Raw genomic sequence first — 18,344 nt, 5'->3', positions numbered from 1 at the left:
TAAAGTGACAGGGTGTTAACAGCTCTAAACATAGGAACAGCACTACTTATATTACACAGCTTTCAGCTTAAGATCTTAAAGGCTAGATTCTAGTGCATGATATATATATATATATATATATATATATATATATATATATATATATATATATATATATATGTAGGTGCAAAGTAATAAAGTGAGCTGCTAGGCCATAAAGCATAGACTTTTCCTGAAATTCATTAATACCTACACTAACTGTACACCAAGGGTACACCACTCTGTGTGAATAGACAACACAAGCATAACTCACACATTCTTCCTCCTAATTTTACTTTTCCTATTTTTTTTCAGCCTTAAATATCGAGGAGGATTTATAATGGTTACGACAAAATGTGGTAGGAATGTTCTTGAATATAGATTGTGTACACTTAGGGATTAATGTAGTACTCTTTCTTTCTTCAGAACAGAAGTTGTAATTTCAAATTATTTTACAATCAAAGCAGTACTCTGCTAAAAAGCATGTATTTGTTCGCATAATGAAAAATACAATCAGTGCATATACAGATACACCCTCCTACCAGTTTTATGAATATATACCTTTATCTTGTACATCTGAATACTTTGAAATAGTATGCATCTTTTTAAATATCCAAAAGAATAATTTGCTGTTGTTTAGTCATTTAAAGTCCTGCTCTTTGTGACCTCAAGGACTTTAGCCCAACAGGCCTGTCAGTCAACAGATGCTTCTTCAGGTTCTTTCAACCTGATAATTTTAAACTTTCAGTGCATGCATCACAGTCTATGTCACCCCTTCTTCTGCTTCTGCCTTTGTTCTTTCCCAGCACTAGTGACTTCTCTAGTGAATCATGCTTTCACATTATATGGCCAAAGTATTTGAAATTTAATTTTAGTTTTACTACTAGATCTTGCAATAAGGCAGTCCAGGGTTATTTCCTTAAGTACTGACTGATTTGATCTTTTTGTAATCCAGGGAATTCTCAGGTTTTCTCCAACACCATAGTTCAAAAGTATCCATTTTCTTGAGCACATGCTCACTACCAGCTCAGCTCTAACAGCCACAATGTATGACTGCGAAATCCATAGCATTAATTATGCGGACTTTTGTTGATGATGGAAAGCCTCTCTCTTTAAAATCGTAACCAGGTTTTCCATAGCTTTCCTTCTAATAAGCAAGTGGCTTTTAATATTGAGGGTACAGTTACCATCTGCAGAGATCATTGAACCCAGGAAAATTAAATCTAATACTGTTTCCCCTTCTTCCCATTTATTTGCAAAGAACTGACAGGGCAAGATGATATAATTTTATTTAGTTAGTTTGTTAGGTATTTATTCTTTGTTGACCGAGTTAGTCCCATTAAGCTAGTAGCCTCTTTTTAGGGGAGACCTGAGGTGATATTTGTACTACCACAGGAAATTTGGCCAGAACATTGAGGAAATTCCCCCTACTCTTCGATAGGTGCCATGGGATCTTTTACATCTGCCTGAGCTAATATTTTTTTTTTTGCTTTTTTTTTTATTAACGTATGCATGTTGGGAATTTGGTAATTGGTGCCTCTGCCCCTGCCCCTCATAAAATAAGCTTGTACATCTAGCTTCTCTTTGTCCCTATATTGCTATAGTCGCTCACTTGCAGGATTTTGAGCGTTGTCATAGTAGCATGTGAATCAGGTGCAATTTTACAGTAATTTGAGCATTCTTTAGCTTTGCCCTTTTTGGGACTAGAATATAAACTGAACTTTCCCAGTTCATTGGCCTACACACTGCTGTGTTTACCAAATTTGCTAGCAAATGCCAAGCAACACTGTAATAGCTTCATTTTTGCAGGACTTTAAACAATCATTTGGAATCCTATTACTTCCTATGATCTCACTATTAAGAAGGCTTTTTAGCATTTATTTGCTTGCACACTCAGGGATATCTGCCTCTAAATCAAAGACCATAGCATCATACACATCAATAATGTTAGGGATCTTTTATATACAGGTACATGCCACTTAAAGTCGGGGATATGTTCTATCTTATAGAACTTGAAGTGGTGTGGATGTTAAATGAACACCCTATACTTTGTACTGGGCTTCATTTAATGTCCATCTGCACAATCACATTTACGTCTGTTTGTGCAGTATGGACGTAAATGCGGTCGGACATTATGCAAAAGGATGTTAAGTGGAGCACACCTGTAGCTCTTTTGTATATTTCTGCCACATCTTAACAATTTCTATTTTTGTTTTTTCCATCCATTTTCCATTTTATCATTCCAGTTTACCTGAAAAGTTTCCTTAATGTTGCCAGTTTTCTTGAGAATGTCTCTTGTCTTTCTTATTCTGATATTGTCTTCTATTTATTGTTTCTGGTCATTTAAATGTGCCTCCTTATCTCTTCTTGCCCATATTGCTTTTAACAATTTTTTCCCATTTTCATTCATTGCCTTTAGATGTTTGTTGTGTTTCACTGTTGCAGTCATCACATTTGGGTTATCCCTGCCAGGGTAGCCCTCGGCCAGCCTGAATACCAGAGACTTAGTATTTCTGCATCGGTTGCTGTCACTTGAGGACTGACGTCAGGTTGTCAGTAGTATAAAGTAAGGCAGCCGATGCCATTACATCAGTCTTTCTTGTTGTGGAGCCCAAAGCAGAAGCAGTTTACACGAGTGCCAGTCGGCCACTACCTGAGTTTCGTCTACCGAACTGAAGTTGAAATCTTCTAAAGCTAAGTACCCCATTGGGAATCCTTTTATCTTGCACTAACCGATGTCAGAAAAAATTAATAATTGTCTCACCTGTGGAAAATAAATACCATACCGAGACTTCCACTCTTACTGCATCACTTGTTTAGGCCCAAACCACGACATCCCTTGTTGTCACTTCTGATTTGTTCAATGCCAGAACTATCCGTCACCGGGCCCTTATTCTAGCCAGATATTTTCGCTTACAGTCCTCGAATTCTGATATGGCTTCATTAAGCCATCCGACAGCAGATCTTCTGAAAAAACGTAAAGATAAGACAGAGACAGACCACACAGGTCCAAACCTACCAACGATGCTTCTGTTAAGCTAATCGTTAGTTCTTCGGTACTCAGTGAGGCACTTTCACAGCCCCTGGTGCCCGCTTCTGTTGATTCACAGGCCACTACCGAGACCCTTTCAGAGTCCAGTATGCCACAAAACTCTTTTTCAACTAAGAATCCTGCGGTCATTTCAACCTTGGATGGGTCCAGAGCCGCTGAGCAGGCACCGGCTTCCGAGGAAGTCCTTCACACTACCGAATCTTGACACAAACTGATGTCTTCTTTTACTACTATGGTTCTTTTTAAAACTACAGAGTTTCTTAGGCCCAGGGTACGAACCACACCCATGAAACTGATGACCCATTCTCAGGCACCTGCTACCTTGCATCACTCCCAAATGCTTAAAATGGTGAAAGACCTTATCATGCTTATCAGGGGAAGCCAAGCTACCCCCTCCAAAAGCAAAAAAAAGATCTGTTCCCTGTAGTTTTGTCTGAACAAGTCAGATGAATCTGATGCATCCGAATATGAAGACATGCAACCCCTCTCCACTTATGAGGATTCTGATGCAGAGGATTCCATTCCTTCAGCCTCTCGCCCAGAGGATTTTTCCTTTGGGGAAACCCTGCATACCTTAAGGGAGCATTTCCAGTGGGAGAGTCAGGACTACCCTCAGTCTAAAAAGACACTCAGGGAATTCCTAGATCTTCCACAGCACAGACCGTTAGCCATCCCTCCAGTCCTGGATATTGTAGAGGATGTTTTCCTCGAATCCAGCTTGACTCCTGATGCCCTTCCTCCTGCTCTCAGAAAACCAGACAGATACTATAGAGTCCCTGACTCACACAAATATCTTTTAAAAAATCTTACAGCTGATCCTGAGGTCATTCCTCAAGGGCCAAAAGGGATTAAAGCAACCACTGCTAAGAATCCTACCCTCAGACAGGAATTCCCAAGCATAAGACAGATGGGGTAAAAAAAGTGTACACCTTAGCTACTCTTGCTATCAGGGCACTAAATTGTTATTTCCATATGCTGAAATTTCAGCAACACACATTGGAACTCCTTAAACAAAAAATGTCTTCCTTTTCTTTTTGTTTAGATTTCATGAATTAGAAGTCCTGTTTTTTCATATAAAAAAGTAAAAGTCTGAAGGATATGTTAGTGCATAGTAAATTTAAGAAACCTGATGACAAGCCATGTGGGGGTTGTATAGGATGAGAATATATAGTGCAAACTTTTTCTAAAATTAATAATATTACATTTCAAACAGTAGGGGAATATCAATGTACAACTGAAAAGGTGATTTATGCAATCAAGTGTAGTTGTAATAAATACTACATAGGTCAGACTAAACGAATGTTTAAAAAGAGATTATTAGAGCATTTGAGAGATATAAGGGTAGATAGAATGGAAGGTCCATTAGCTCAACATTTTAAAAAGTACCACAGTGGTAATTTTCTAGACTTAAAAGCCACTATTTTAGAACAAATACAGGGAGAGAGAGATAGTGACTATGTTAGAAATGTTGTTATTGTATAAAGAAACACTTTTCATTTTAAAGTATGGTACTTTAATTCCACAGGGTTTGAATACAGACTGCTGTTGGAAATGTTATTTAATTAATTTGGAAATGTATCTTTAAGAGCTTGTATTTTTGTACATTAATTGCTTAATTGTTTAATTGGCAACTGGGGGGTATATAAGGTAATTATTTTTTGTAATGAATGTACTCCTTGAAGGCTTATGTGAAGTCAAGGTGCTAGAGTGCTTTTCTATTTTTGTGCCACTGTGAGAATTGTGCTGTTTTAATTAAAATTTTGACCATAGCTTGAAGTTTGTTGTGTTTGAGGTACTATAGAGTCCCTGACTCACACAAATATATTTTTAAAAATCCTGCAGCTGACCCTGACGTCATTTCTCAAGGGCCAAAAGGGATTAAAGCAACCTCTGCTAAGAATGCCACCCACACAGACAGGAGTGCCCGAGCATTGGACAGATGGGGTAAAAAAAGTATACACCTCAGCTACTCTTACTATCAGGGCACTAAATTGTCAGTTCCATATGCTGAAATTTCAGCAACATACCTTGGAACTCCTTAAATCCACGGTGGTGGTGCTGCGGTAGCATTGTCACCTCACAGTAAGACGCTGTCCGTTTCGACTCTCAACTAGGGCGTCTTCTGCGTGGAGACATGCGTGAATGAGCGTTCCTTCGTTGAAGGTTGTGCATCAGGTCTGGCAACTCGGTATGTAAAAATTAACTGCCAATCATTAGCGGACCGGAGTTCCACTGTGGCGACCCCTAACCGGGAAAAGCCAAAAGACACAACAACAACAACAACCTTGGAACTCCTTAAATAAAAAAATGTCTTCCTTTCCTGCTTGGGCAGAATCTAAAGATTTTCAAGAGTTAATGCATTCTGCAAGTCAAGTAACCAGACATATCTTGCACTGTAGTTTTGATGCCCTAGAAGCTTCTTGCAGGGCAGCAGTCACTGGATCAGTCATTACAAGGCATGCATGGCTTAAAGAACACCCCCTGCCAGACCATGTCAAATCTAAATTGTTGGATGCCCCCTTGCACAAAGATAACTTATTTGGCACTAGGGCAGAAGAGGTCTTAAAGATGGAAGAAAAAGCAAAATCTATGCAGTTCAGGATTTCTTGCAGGTCCAGCCCTCTATGTTCAGCAGGCATTGTCCCTCCAAATAAAAGAATTAGCTCCAAAAATACTAATAAAACAAAAAATGACCAGCTCCACGGACGTTTTAAGGCTTTATTGGAAACAAAACTGCAAATACTTAGTGCTTTCACCCGTTCACAATATTGGGCATCATCAGAGTGTAAAAACCATTTAATTAATTCAGCTTTTATCATGTTATACCCAAAGCAACACCCTTCTGTTTAAAGAAACCAATCATAAAAACTTCAATTAATACATTGTACAACTAATACAAGCATTACATTAACTGCCTATAATGAACATAATAAAATTATCATCTAAAATATTTTCCACTATGTACCAGATGATTCACTATTTAAATATTTTAAAATCCTATATAAAATAACATTTTAATCAAATACAATGAGATCTGTATTTCAATATACTAGCAATAGAGATATGTTCATTTATACCAGGTAGTCTAGCGGCATCAAGTCTCAATTGCCACAAACATTCTTTTACTTCCAAAAGAGTCTTGTCATCTCCACCTTTCTCATTATAAGGGACCCAGTCGATCACAAAAAATAAAAAAATTTTAAAATCATTACATTTTGTACTATGCATAAAAAGGGCACTAGTTGTTTTTCTATTCCTAATGTCCCTAACGTGCTCTAAAAATCCTTATTCTTAACTTCCGAATGATTTTTCCTACGTAAAATGTTGGGCAACTCATACAAGTAGCGATGTATATGACCATCTTAGTGTTGCAGTTGCAAAATCCGGGACATCTGATAGTTCTCCCGTAATTGTGCACTGCAACATATGGCCCATCATTAATAAATTTACATGTACTACATGTGCCCCATTTTTTCATCTTCGACATCTTGTACATATTTGAATCCATACCATTTTCCAACAACTTTTTAATATTCTTCCCTCTACTGTAAACAAAATCTGGCCCACTACCTAAAATATGCCTCAACTCACTCGTAAATACAGTTTGCCAAGTTCCCTACATAATATTTTTAACCTTGCAGGTAACCTCATTGAAAGGTAGTACCATGGCCCTTGCCTTGTTATCACTTTTCTCATTTGTATTCATTTGTGTAACGTTAACTGTGATGTCTTTTACAAGACCACCTTTTAATATTGGTTTAAAAACTGTCTCTCTTTTTATTCCCACTTCTTCACTTATTTTGATCAAACTGTCATAGGGATACCCTCTTTCTAAAAACATGTCAATCAATTTACTCAACTCAATTTTATACTGTTCATCTTCACTTATAAGTCTAGACAACCTCACCATCTGTCCCTTCATGATATTTTTCTTCTGGAAATTTGGATGACAACTACTAAAATGCAAGAAGGAATTTGAATAGGTCTTTTTTCTAAAAATAGTTGACTTTATTGCCCCTTCCTGTTTATAAAGCAAAATGTCCAAGTATTCACATTTTGATTCATGTATCATACTGATGAATTTCAAAAAAGATGTTGCTATTCCAATATATTCAACAAATTCCTGTACCTCTTCAAAAGTTCCCTTCCAGAAAATCAGTATGTCATCAAAAAAATGTAAATATAAAGCTATTTTAGACTTATACTTAGAGGTGAATGCACACTCTTTTTCCCATTCCACTAGTCCCAAATTCGCATATATTGGGGCACATCTGGCACCCATAGCCACCCCAGTGGTCTGTTTGTGGTATTCGCTCTCGAAGATGATGTAATTGTTGAGTAACACAATTTCCATGAGTTCTACTATCAATCTACGCTTAATAGTATGCAAATCACAATATTTCAAAAGGCATTTGTCAAACATTTCAAGTCCTTCATTGTGTGGTATAACAGAAAATTAATCACATCAACAGTCACCATAATAAATTCCTCAATCAGCAGTGTTTCTCTAATCACATCTAGACAATGCCAGGAATCTCTCAAAACATAAGGTAGTTGTTTTAATATATGTTTACAGTGAAAAATCTACATAGGCAGCCATTGCTTCCGTTTTTGAACCTTTGGCAGATACAATTGGACAAAAAGGTGGTTCATTCAAATTATTATGAATTTTTGGTAAACCAAAAATGGAGGGGATAATTGGTAATTTGACCATCAAATACTCATAGTCAACCTTCCCAATTACCCCATACATTAGCATCTCATGTAACTGCCAATCAATTTCCGCGTATGCTCTAGATACATCATATCTTGATACTCTTGCATATGTTGTACTGTCATTTAACATATCTAACATTCTAGTTGAATAATCTGTTTTGGTCATGATCACTACCCCGCCCCCCTTATTGGGCTTCATCACCCGATATAGATTTGTAGAGGTCAACTCTTTTAGACAAAATCTTTCCCCCGCAGTCAAGTTATCATTGCCAACTTTTGTGGTGTCAATGCACTTACGTATCTGTGATTCACATAACTGTTCAAATATGTGTATCATAGTATTGTTCGGGGGAATAAAAATACTGGCTCATTTAAGAGTAAACCTATTGTAAGACATAGGGTTGGGGTTGTTAGAAAAAAACACTTTCGAATTCAATTGCCTAATATACAGCTTTAAATTAATTAATATCCTGCCAATTTCATACCTATAAGTAGGCACGTAGGAAAACCCTTTACCAAAGAGGGCACCGTAATCATCTAAAAGTTTCAACGTTGTAAAATTATAAATAGAAATGTTGCCATCTGTAATCACATTACACTTTGATTCATAAGTTCATCCGTCATTAACACTTTCAACCAGGTCACTTAACCTTAAATAAGAAAAACTACCATTCATAATGTCACCGACTGTGGGAGCGGAATCAAGCTCAACAACATCAGGGATACAACAACCGGGGGAGGAGAGGACAGACTTACTATTCAAACCAGAGGCATTTTCAGGGGTACAACACGAGTTATACTGCTGTGAACCCTGATATGAACTGTAGTGATGATTGTTTAATACGAGTTGAGGAAACTATGAACATTACTAAATTGGATTTGGAATTGGATAATTCTATTTTTTTATGATGCACAATCATATATTTATTTAGACAACGTATCAAATATTTTGAGTTTTGACAGTGACTTGCAGGTTGACATTGTGAATGGTAGTTTTTTAACGTTAAGTGACCTGGTTGAAAGTGTTGATGATAATCAATAGCTTTCTTAGGCTATTGAAAAAAAGAGTGTTTACAGTAACTAGTAAATTATCTTATCAGAAGACTTATGTCTTGCTTCATTCTGTACTCCATGTCCATTATTCCATTATTCCATTTGTACTTAAACTTCCAACTTTAGCATTCCAATTATCATTGATGACTGTAATGACTTATTTGATGTTATAGTCAACTTCCTTTCCCGCAGTATCTGTAGTTGGAACATACATTTTTTTTTTAAACTTCTAACTGAGTGCTTCTTTTGACACCCTATTTATGAGAGATACCCCATTTCATCTGCAAAATTATTGTCCACAATAGAAGATATGGTGGTTATCTGATCTAAAGGGACCAATTCCACTTCATTAATTCCTACGATATAATTATTCTTATTATCTCATCCTTAACATAACATACAGCTATTCATAGTATCAGACTTTCCTTTTATCTATGAGCACCCCTGCTTATAGTTGGCCTTTTGGCTTTACTCTGTCTGCCTCATAACCTCTATGACTTATGCAGCAGTATGCTGAGCACCTACACACCTGAGGGTCTCATCTTCCAGAGTCAATGTGTCTGTGGTTACTTTTGACGATGTTTTTTTTATTTTTATTTGTTCCCCTTCTGCTTTTTTTTTTCAGCTACCCTGGTGCCACTGTCCATCACTCAGTCATATCAGCTTCCCCTGGTGCCCCCAGACTATCTCTGCTATAAGGAAGGGGCCCAGTTCAGTGCCTAAAGGTATCCCGGGGGGGGGGGGGTCATTATGTTGACTGATTTTGCTGAGAGATTTTTTTTTTCTTTCGTAAACTGTCCCTTTGTGTCTCTCCCTTCTCTGAGTTCACCTGTTATATTTGAGGGCTATTCCCCTCTATGGACCACACCTCCCAGCCAGTAATACCTAAATGATTGTTCTGCCCCCAGAATGGGCAAGTCCATTCCTCTCTGCCAGTGCCTCAGACACTCATGCTGTTAATCAAACCAGGGTCACCCTGGCCATAGTTAGGGCTTTATCACTCTATTCCACAGTACTGGCCCTGTCCATAGGGTACTTTGGTAATGATACTGGAATGAATTGTCATCATTTTGTCCAGTATGCCATATTTAGTTGGAACTTTGCCATGATTTGTCCATCTTAGGTGACCCTACAAGTATGACTTGTAAAAGCATGATAACAGAATGAAGAAAATAAAAATAAAGGAATGGCTTTGTAAAACTGTGTCTTTTCATATAAATAAGTGTTGTGCTTGGAAGAAATGGTTTCTTTTTTTTATAGATGCAGTCTAATATCATGAAAAGAGTATCCTGAAAAGGTGTTTTGTTGGACAGAATTAGAAATTATGATCAGGGCATCTTTGAACAAATTAATATTTTCCTTCATAATGATAGTGAAAAGCAACTTTCTAGAGCATGTCCTGTCTAGAGTAATCACATAGATGTCCTGACTGAAATTGCTGTTGCAGCATTCACAATGAATGGGTTATCACTGCTGATATCCAGCTGGGGTACTGAAGTTTTTCCTTCCCAGGATCACACGTCCTACATGTGACCTCAGTTTGTAATCGTAGGGGTTATGTAGGCAGATGTATGAGCATAATTTCTCAGACTACCTCGCCTCCAGGCTGAACACAGATCATGTATCTGCTGGACTGATTGTTGTTGGGTCTTTGGTACTATTGTTTCAAGTAAACAAATAAGTGCCTCATTGGGGAACCTTCCTTTGCTTTTCTAAAGTGTTTTTGCTTACCAGTATTAGATGTCAGTTAGGTGGGGTAAGTGTGAGTGTCGTACACAAATTCCATAGAAAAACTTGAGTACCCAGCATCTCTTCTGCTGAGAAGTGGAAGACAACTACAAGGCCTGTTCCATTTGCTAATCACTTATACCTAAGACATTGTGATCCTTTTTGTCCTTGCTCAATACTTTTCTGGAAACTCAACTTCATGAACGCTTGGCCCACTCTAAGATGGTAGATTTTGTTTCCCCAGATGTACTCTTTAACACTTGTAACTAGGCCAGAAACTCAGCCAACATTTTCTGACTCTGACGTACCCACTGAAATTTCAGAACTCATGGTACATCCAGTTCCAGCTCAGATATCCCCGACCAAGATCCTGTCAGAGTTCAGTATGGTGTCAGAAGTTTTTTATGACTAAGGTGCCCACATTTAAAGTTGAACCACGTAGCATCTTTTCGGGTACTACATACAATGTTGTTGCCACTGGTGCTGTGTTGAGGAGGTTTGCCTGGCTGTGTTCTCAGAACCTCACAAAGGATGTAAACAAATTAGATTTTAAATTCACCATTGGACAGAGATTTAATTTTTGATCTTCTGGTGCACAGGTTGTCAAAATGGTATGAGAGGAGTAAGCTTATACAGGGAATCTGTAAGATTTTCAACCCTCTTTCTCTACATTTTCCAAGGGTTTTTCTGCTCCCTTTTCCAGTTTTGGCAAGAAACAATACAGTCTCGGGAAAATCCTGGTAAGCAGATGTTTAAAAAGTAATGGTAGAGAGGTTCTAAAAAGAAAGTAGGACCCCTCAGAACAAAGGACAATCAAGTAAATCAGAATGGCTACGTAAGGGACCTTGATCTCTTCCTCCCCCAATCTTGGCAGCCCCTTATCCTTTCCAGAAAGTCAGAATCTCCATTTTTCTTTTGGCAACAGATTGTTTCAGATAAATGGGTTCTGAGATTGATCTAGCAGGGTCTCAGATGGCAGTAGGAAGAAAGCCCTCCTTTCTAGGGAATTAATCCACATCCTCCAGATCAAACCCCTCTGTTCTCTCCTGTCATACAGCACATGCTTTCTCAGGGGATAATAGAAACAATTCCCCCTTCCCATTTGGTTCCAAAGAAAGAACATTTCTGGAGACTAGTTTTGGACCTTTCTTTTCTCAACCAGTTTGTGAAAGTGCCCAAGTTCAAAATGCTTTCACTCTACAACCTCTTACCCCTATGTCCTCATTTTAATTTATTTTTGGTAACCCTAGATTTAAAGGATGCTTAACATCACATTCCTGTCCATCCAGACTTCAGACATTTCTTAAGGTTATGTGTGTCTGGATCCCATTATCAGTCCTATGTCTTAGCCTTTGGGCTATCCACTACTCCAAGAGTGACTACAGAGTGCCTAGCCCCTGTCATAGCCCATTGCAGGCTACAGTGTACCCATATATTTCCATATTTGTCTGACTTGCTTATCTTTGTTGAGTCTTTTTCAAAGAGTCAAGGATCTCTTATTTGGGTGAGAAATCACCTATGCAGGCTGGGATTCCAAGAAAACATTCAAAAGTCTTTTATGACTCCATCACACAGGATTGTATTCCTAGGGTGTCTGCTAGATACCTCAATACAATGAGTTTTTTTTCCACAGGAAAAAATATTGATATATTTAGATCTATTGCAGTGGTTTTCCACTCAGACTTCAGTCACTGTGAGGGAATACCCAAAGATTCTGGGTCTCATGGCATCTATGATGCTCATAATACCTCAGACAAAACAATAGTATTCAAAATTTCTTTGGTCCCAGCAACAATACCATTTATCTTTTCATATTCCAGTTCTGGGATTTGTAAGAAGACAAATCACTGGGTGGAAACATCAGATATCCCTGAATCTAGGTCTCCCTTTCTCACTCCTGCTCCAAAGTAGTCAGACTTTGCATGGGGAAATGTGTCAAGGAGAAAGGGGATAAAAGTACAATGTGTCTGCAACAACAACAATAGACACATGCACATAAATATAAAAGTGATGCATGTCTTTATCAGGGCACTCAACTCTCTGAATCACCTCTGGTCCCCAGGACCACTACAAGTTGTTATGGACAATGCCAAAGTGACGTGGTATATAAACAAGAAATGGGGAGCCATGTCTTTCCCCCCTATGCAGACTAGCCATGTTAGCATGGAATATGGCTTTACAGCACAACTTCACTCTAAAGGCTTCCTGTGTTCTGTCAGAGCAAAATTTTATGGCAGACAAACTGAGCAGAACAAAGACAGGCCCTCGTGAATGGAAAGCAGATTAAGGGGTCTTCCAAGATTTGATCCATCACTGGGATTTTCTCAAGTAGACCTTTCTGTCTCTTTTCTGAGCAATCAGCTGTTAAAATTCTGCTCCAGAACTGCATAAAGGACTAGAAGACAGGTGCCTTTTATTTTCCTTGAACAGCAATGTTCCTATGTACTTTTCAATCCTTTCAAGTGATATCTTGGGTATTTCTGAAGACTCAAATGGAATCCACCAAGGTTATTGAGGTGACTCCCTTCTGGCCCAGGCAACAGTGATTTTTCTGTCTCTTTGAATTAACTAGAGTCAACTACCACAAGTTTAATCACAGACTGGGTCTACTCACACAAGAACAAGGGTGTTTGTTCCATCCTGACTCCAAACGATGTCACCTGACTGCATGGATAATATGGTGTTAATACCTTTTAAGCACCTGTTTACTGAGGACATGCTGCAGGTATTAATGAGGGCAAGAAAGCCTGCTACTAGAAGATCATATATTGCAAATGGAAAAGATTTTCTAGTTGGCACCAACAGCATAATCAGTACCCATTCAGGGCTAGTTTTCTCTGATTTTACAATATTTGTGTAAGTTACTTCCATCTTAAGGATCATTTGTAGGCCATTTCAGTATGTCTGCCCCTGGATCCCTCTCTTTCAAGACATTCCCATGTCAAAATATTTTTGAAAGGAGTATTGCAAAAGAAACCTCCAAGAAAACTAGTGGCTCTTCCCTGAGATCTTAATTTTGTGGTAGGAAGCTAACACCTGCTCCATGTAAACAAGGTCATCTGGCTAGCTTGAGGAGCATGGAAAATGGTTTTACAAGTTGCTTTGACTTCTGCAAGATGAATATCAGAGGTGCAAAGTTTTATGGTGGATCAACCTTATCTCATTTTCTACAAGGACAGGGTTTCCTCGAGAACTAATCCTTTTATCCCTAAAGTGATATCTGAGTTTACTTTAAGCCACAATATCCATCTTCCTGTGTTCTTCCCACATCTCAAAATGAGGGATAAATGATATTTCATACCTTAGATGTCTACAGACAACTTGGGTACAATCTTGACAGAACAAAATCTTTCAGAACTTCTGATCAGTTGTTCCTTTCTTGTGAAGGTACAAAGAAGGGACAACCTGTAACAAATCAGACTATTTCCAAATAGTTGTCTTGGGCTATTGTCTTTTCTTATTCCCAACATAACAAATGTATTCCAAGCAGGATCAAGGTACCACATTGGTTTGGATTGCTTTCAGAGTTTGGAGTCTACAGATTCATTCCTGCATTCAAGGTACATTCTACCAGGGTTTTAACTTCATCTATTATTTTTTGGAAATGCTTGAACTCTACAAGTATTCTAGAAGCAGCAGCTTGGTGCTCTGTATTCCTTCTCCAGGTTTAGGTCAGACTTTGCAAGAACCATTCTTCAGTGGCCCCTGGACTGGACTCTTCCCCTTTCACCTCCCTTTTGTTTTAAGCTATGGTAATCTATCCATATAGCTTAGGCTGCTGCAGCAATGATCAATATGAAGAACATAGTACAGTTGCGTACGTAAGCTTCCCATAACAGTAGATGTTTGAATGATCACTGCCACAGTAGCTGCTCCCTCCCTCCACTCCCCTTGTGTTTTTTTACGCCAGGGTGTACACATTTATTTTTTGTTGTTCCTAGCAATGTCCTGTCAGGGCCCAGACTCTCTCTCTCTCTCTCTCTCTCTCTCTCTCTCTGCTGGAATGAAAGCTCTGAAGGGCTTGATGCCCAAACCTGCCTTTTAGTCAGCTCAGCTCAAGCTGTCTAACAGTTTAGGCATGTGGAAGATGCCCTGAAGCTTTGGAAGTTAGCTATCTGTTATACCCTATGCAAGATATAACCTACATAGCTCAGACTACTCTACCAGTGATCATTCAAACATCTGTTGTTATGGTAAGTTTACTTACACAACTGTACTTAATGTGTATTTTCTAATGGTCTTGTTACTAATTTCACTACATTATTATTTTTTTCTCCTTTTGCCTGGTTGCTTTTCAATGAATGCACATAAGTTTTATTACATAAGCACTAATTCTGAAAAAATAAGGAACCAAATAGAAAGTGGGTAGCATACATTACCTATCTCCAAATTACTATCTTTAATTTATTTCAGATTTTGTTGTGGCATGTAGGAAGACTGCTGCAGATTTGGGCATGGGCATAATATGGGAGAAGTTATTTAGTTGTCATTTGGACTAGCATGATCCCACCCGGCTGCCATACCTTCAGGATGGGTGGTACTGCCATACGCGGACTTTTACCAGCTCACTTTTGCCCAACTAAGGAGAACTCCTACACATTATTCTCTGCAGTCACACACAAAAGCAACTCATAAATATATGCATCACATTGCCCTTGACTGCAGATTGCTCTTTATTAAAGAATATGTTAAACTGTGAACATATATTAGAGAACCTTTGGTATTGGTTGGAGTGACATAGTATCACTGATTTGGGTTTGGACAAGTAATAAGTTGTTGTAACAAGTTTGCCTAGAACAAGGGCTGCTATGACAGGCATCTTCTTAATACAGCACAAAAGTCTTAACTTGAATCATTTCCCTGCTACTTGCTGTGATTTTGTCTGTCATCGATGTAATACTGAACGATACATAAGCGTTAAATTATGCTTGCATGTTCTTCTACAATTTCACCAACTGCACATGGTTCTGGTTCCATAACTTATGAGTCTTGACTATCCCATACAATAAAGCTGTTAACATGTTTCAGATCTGCAGGGGGGGTTCATTTGCACAGATATTTTCTGTGCATGGTAGTGTAGATATATAATGGGGTAAGCCAACATGCAAAACTTACCTCATTGTATAGCAACATTTGTGGATCGATCCGGACTTTGGTATGTATTGTATAACGGATTATAGGCATAGTGTCTGTGAATCATGTCTAATACTTCCAACCAATAATAATGATAAAAAAGAGAGGAGCTAAACTTAGGGGGTCTGCACAGCAAGAATTGTTAAAATGTCGGTCAGTTACATAACATCCAACCATTTACACACTGTGGGGCTACAGGAAACAAATTTATGAAAAAGAATACGCTATGTCAGCATACTACATACCTGCTATTTAAATCATCTTCGGAGCTGAAAGAAACTGGACTGAGTGCAAAGGAATTTGACAATGCCATTCATAGTCTAAAGGCAATATATGATATGTGCAAGTCATACTTTAAAGCAAATGCCAATATTTTCAAAGTGTGTTATTAATGTGGAGTGTCTTCTAATTTGCCCTTGTGTTACATTTTAATTTGAATCATCAGTGCAATGAAAACATGCCTCCCATTGAATGAAAGCATGCCCCCCAACACATACAACAAAAAAGTCTGTTTTTCGTAGGTAATTTGGAGTGTGCCTGACATCTTGGTACTTTCCTTTCTGTGCATTAGGAATATGTTCCAGTCCTATTGCCAGGTTTGTTTGATATTCCCATTGGAAAATGTGCTGGGCATGCTTTTTTTCCTTTTCTTGAGTAAACAACAGTTATTTGTGTCTAGTTTCATTGCACTGCTGAACTGGAATACAATAAGTAATGTTGATCTGTAAGATGTGAGTAGCAGTTTTAATGCACTTCACTACTCAATGCATACCCTTTTCATCCCTAACTCTTTGAAAATGAATAGCCTGCAGAACCTTAGTATGGCTTTTAAGGGAGAAATATTACTTTTTGCCTTTGACTGTTAAATGACTATTATTTATTTTAGGAAGATAGTGTAGTGCAAATTGTTAATTAAAATTATAATTTCAACTATTGCTGTATGTCTCACAATGTGTTTGTGAAAGACAAAACATGGATATTTCTTGACTTTAATTATTTGCTTATCTCTTTCCTGTAAGTCATATAGTAAGCTTCTTGGTAGCTTTTTTACCATTAAAAGCCAAGTGCTGATTCAATGTATATGCTGCACCTGGTTATATCATTACAAAATCTCAACAAATAAAGGTCACACGGTACTTACCTGTGTTACAGAATTGGAAACAGTGACCCTTTCTCTTTGTTACTCAGGCAGGCTTGCATGAGGCTAGGCAGATATTGATTTGCTGAAAATTTACATAATGAAGTAATGCTGCACGCCATGTTTCAAATGATGGTATAGTCATTTATTATATTTAAACTGTAAGTCTACGTCTCTGTGGTAAATTTTGGCATAGTACAGGGTTGGTGGTTTGAGATGTGAAAATACTATGTTTGCAAATATTTCCTAATATCTGGAAGAATGGAAATCATTTATTAAAGTAATAGTGTTGCAAATATACAGAAAAAAGATTTAGTTACTTAATCTACTGTAGCATAATATTCTGCGCAAGAACAAATGCAATTAATTATCATCCCAAGTACACATGGTTTGTCTTAAAATACTGGGTGAACAAAATTGATATTAATCATGAATTTATGCAGATATCCAGGTTTAAACTTAAGAAAGATTTGACTTACAAGGCTTACAGCAATTTAACTATTTTATATGAGCCTTGACAAATTCCCACTTAAAAAAATGAAAGTTGAATAAAAATATTCTTGAAAGGTTAATCGGAATACCTAGTCTATGAGATATTTACAGCAATAACCAATTATTTTATTTATGACTCCATTCTTTCAGCTTTGCCTTGTGAAAGTCTTGAATATTAGTGTACAAAGCTAACTGTGATAAAAGAGTATTTATGGGAAAATATTTAAAGTATTATGATTTTATCTATGCAAACTGAAATAGCTATAAATAAGAAAGCAATTTATATATTGGTGCTGGGGAGTAAACTTCATGATTAGTTCTAGTGGCCTTTTTAGTTTATCCATCATCTTCCATTATCTGCATTCCTTAAATTTATTTCCTTCATCAGTGTAGAATGCCTTTATTGAAGAACAAAGTTTAGTCTCAGTTATGTTTTCATCATCGTCATGAAATACCCTTTTGTTATTTCTTTTCTATAACATAACATATTCCTCCTTTGACCCTTATTTTCCCTTTTCTCTTTCTCCTTTCACTTGTCTCTTCCATGTGTTGACCCATCTAATCCCTTCCTGTGTGTTTGCTCCCATCCTTCCATCCCTTTTATCCTTTGCTTGACCCACCCAATTTCTGTGTTCCTTCCTTTCTTCATTTGCAGCTTAGAGATGGCTAAAGTCAGCACCCAGAATGCATCGGTCACGACTCCTGTTGACCTGAATATGAACCACTCTCAGGCTTCCACCCCTGCATCCATCCCCGCCTCTATGGCCGTCCTGGCAGCTGCAGCAGCTTCTGCAGTAAATGTGAACACCCCTCCCCCTTTAACAAGCACCCACTATGCTGTTCCTGTCTCCAGTCTGCTTGGCATGAAAACTGTCCCACTTTTGGCATTAAATGCCGCGGGAGCCACCGGGAGTTTCTCTGCTTATACTACTAAAATTCCAGCGACCAGTGGGATTAAGAAATCTGAGCGGCAGAAGTTTGCTCCATATTGAAAAGATGAAAATACAAGTTTAC

At 38.0% G+C, this 18,344-nt stretch overlaps 1 protein-coding gene across 16 annotated transcripts in view; it reads left to right on the top strand.

The window, feature by feature from the left end:
• Positions 1-18,344, top strand: part of LOC122796513 (poly(rC)-binding protein 3-like) — an 819,027-nt gene that overhangs the window by 795,521 nt on the left and 5,162 nt on the right. For 15 of the 16 annotated variants that reach the window (XM_044065072.1, XM_044065067.1, XM_044065071.1 and 12 more), the window contains one exon: positions 17,986-18,344. This exon is cut by the window's right edge and continues 1,442 nt beyond it. The exons of the other annotated variant lie outside the window; for it this stretch is intronic. In XM_044065072.1, the coding sequence (XP_043921007.1) occupies positions 17,986-18,322 (337 nt within the window). In that variant the 3' untranslated portion in view covers positions 18,323-18,344. The remainder of the gene's footprint in view (positions 1-17,985) is intronic. 16 annotated transcript variants of the gene reach the window in all.

This window comes from Protopterus annectens, chromosome 3.part0 (genome assembly GCF_019279795.1).
Source record: "Protopterus annectens isolate FY-2018-M chromosome 3.part0, PAN1.0, whole genome shotgun sequence".
In the NCBI taxonomy this organism is placed as follows: Eukaryota; Metazoa; Chordata; order Ceratodontiformes; family Protopteridae; genus Protopterus; species Protopterus annectens.
This window is presented reverse-complemented; position numbering and strand designations above follow the sequence as displayed.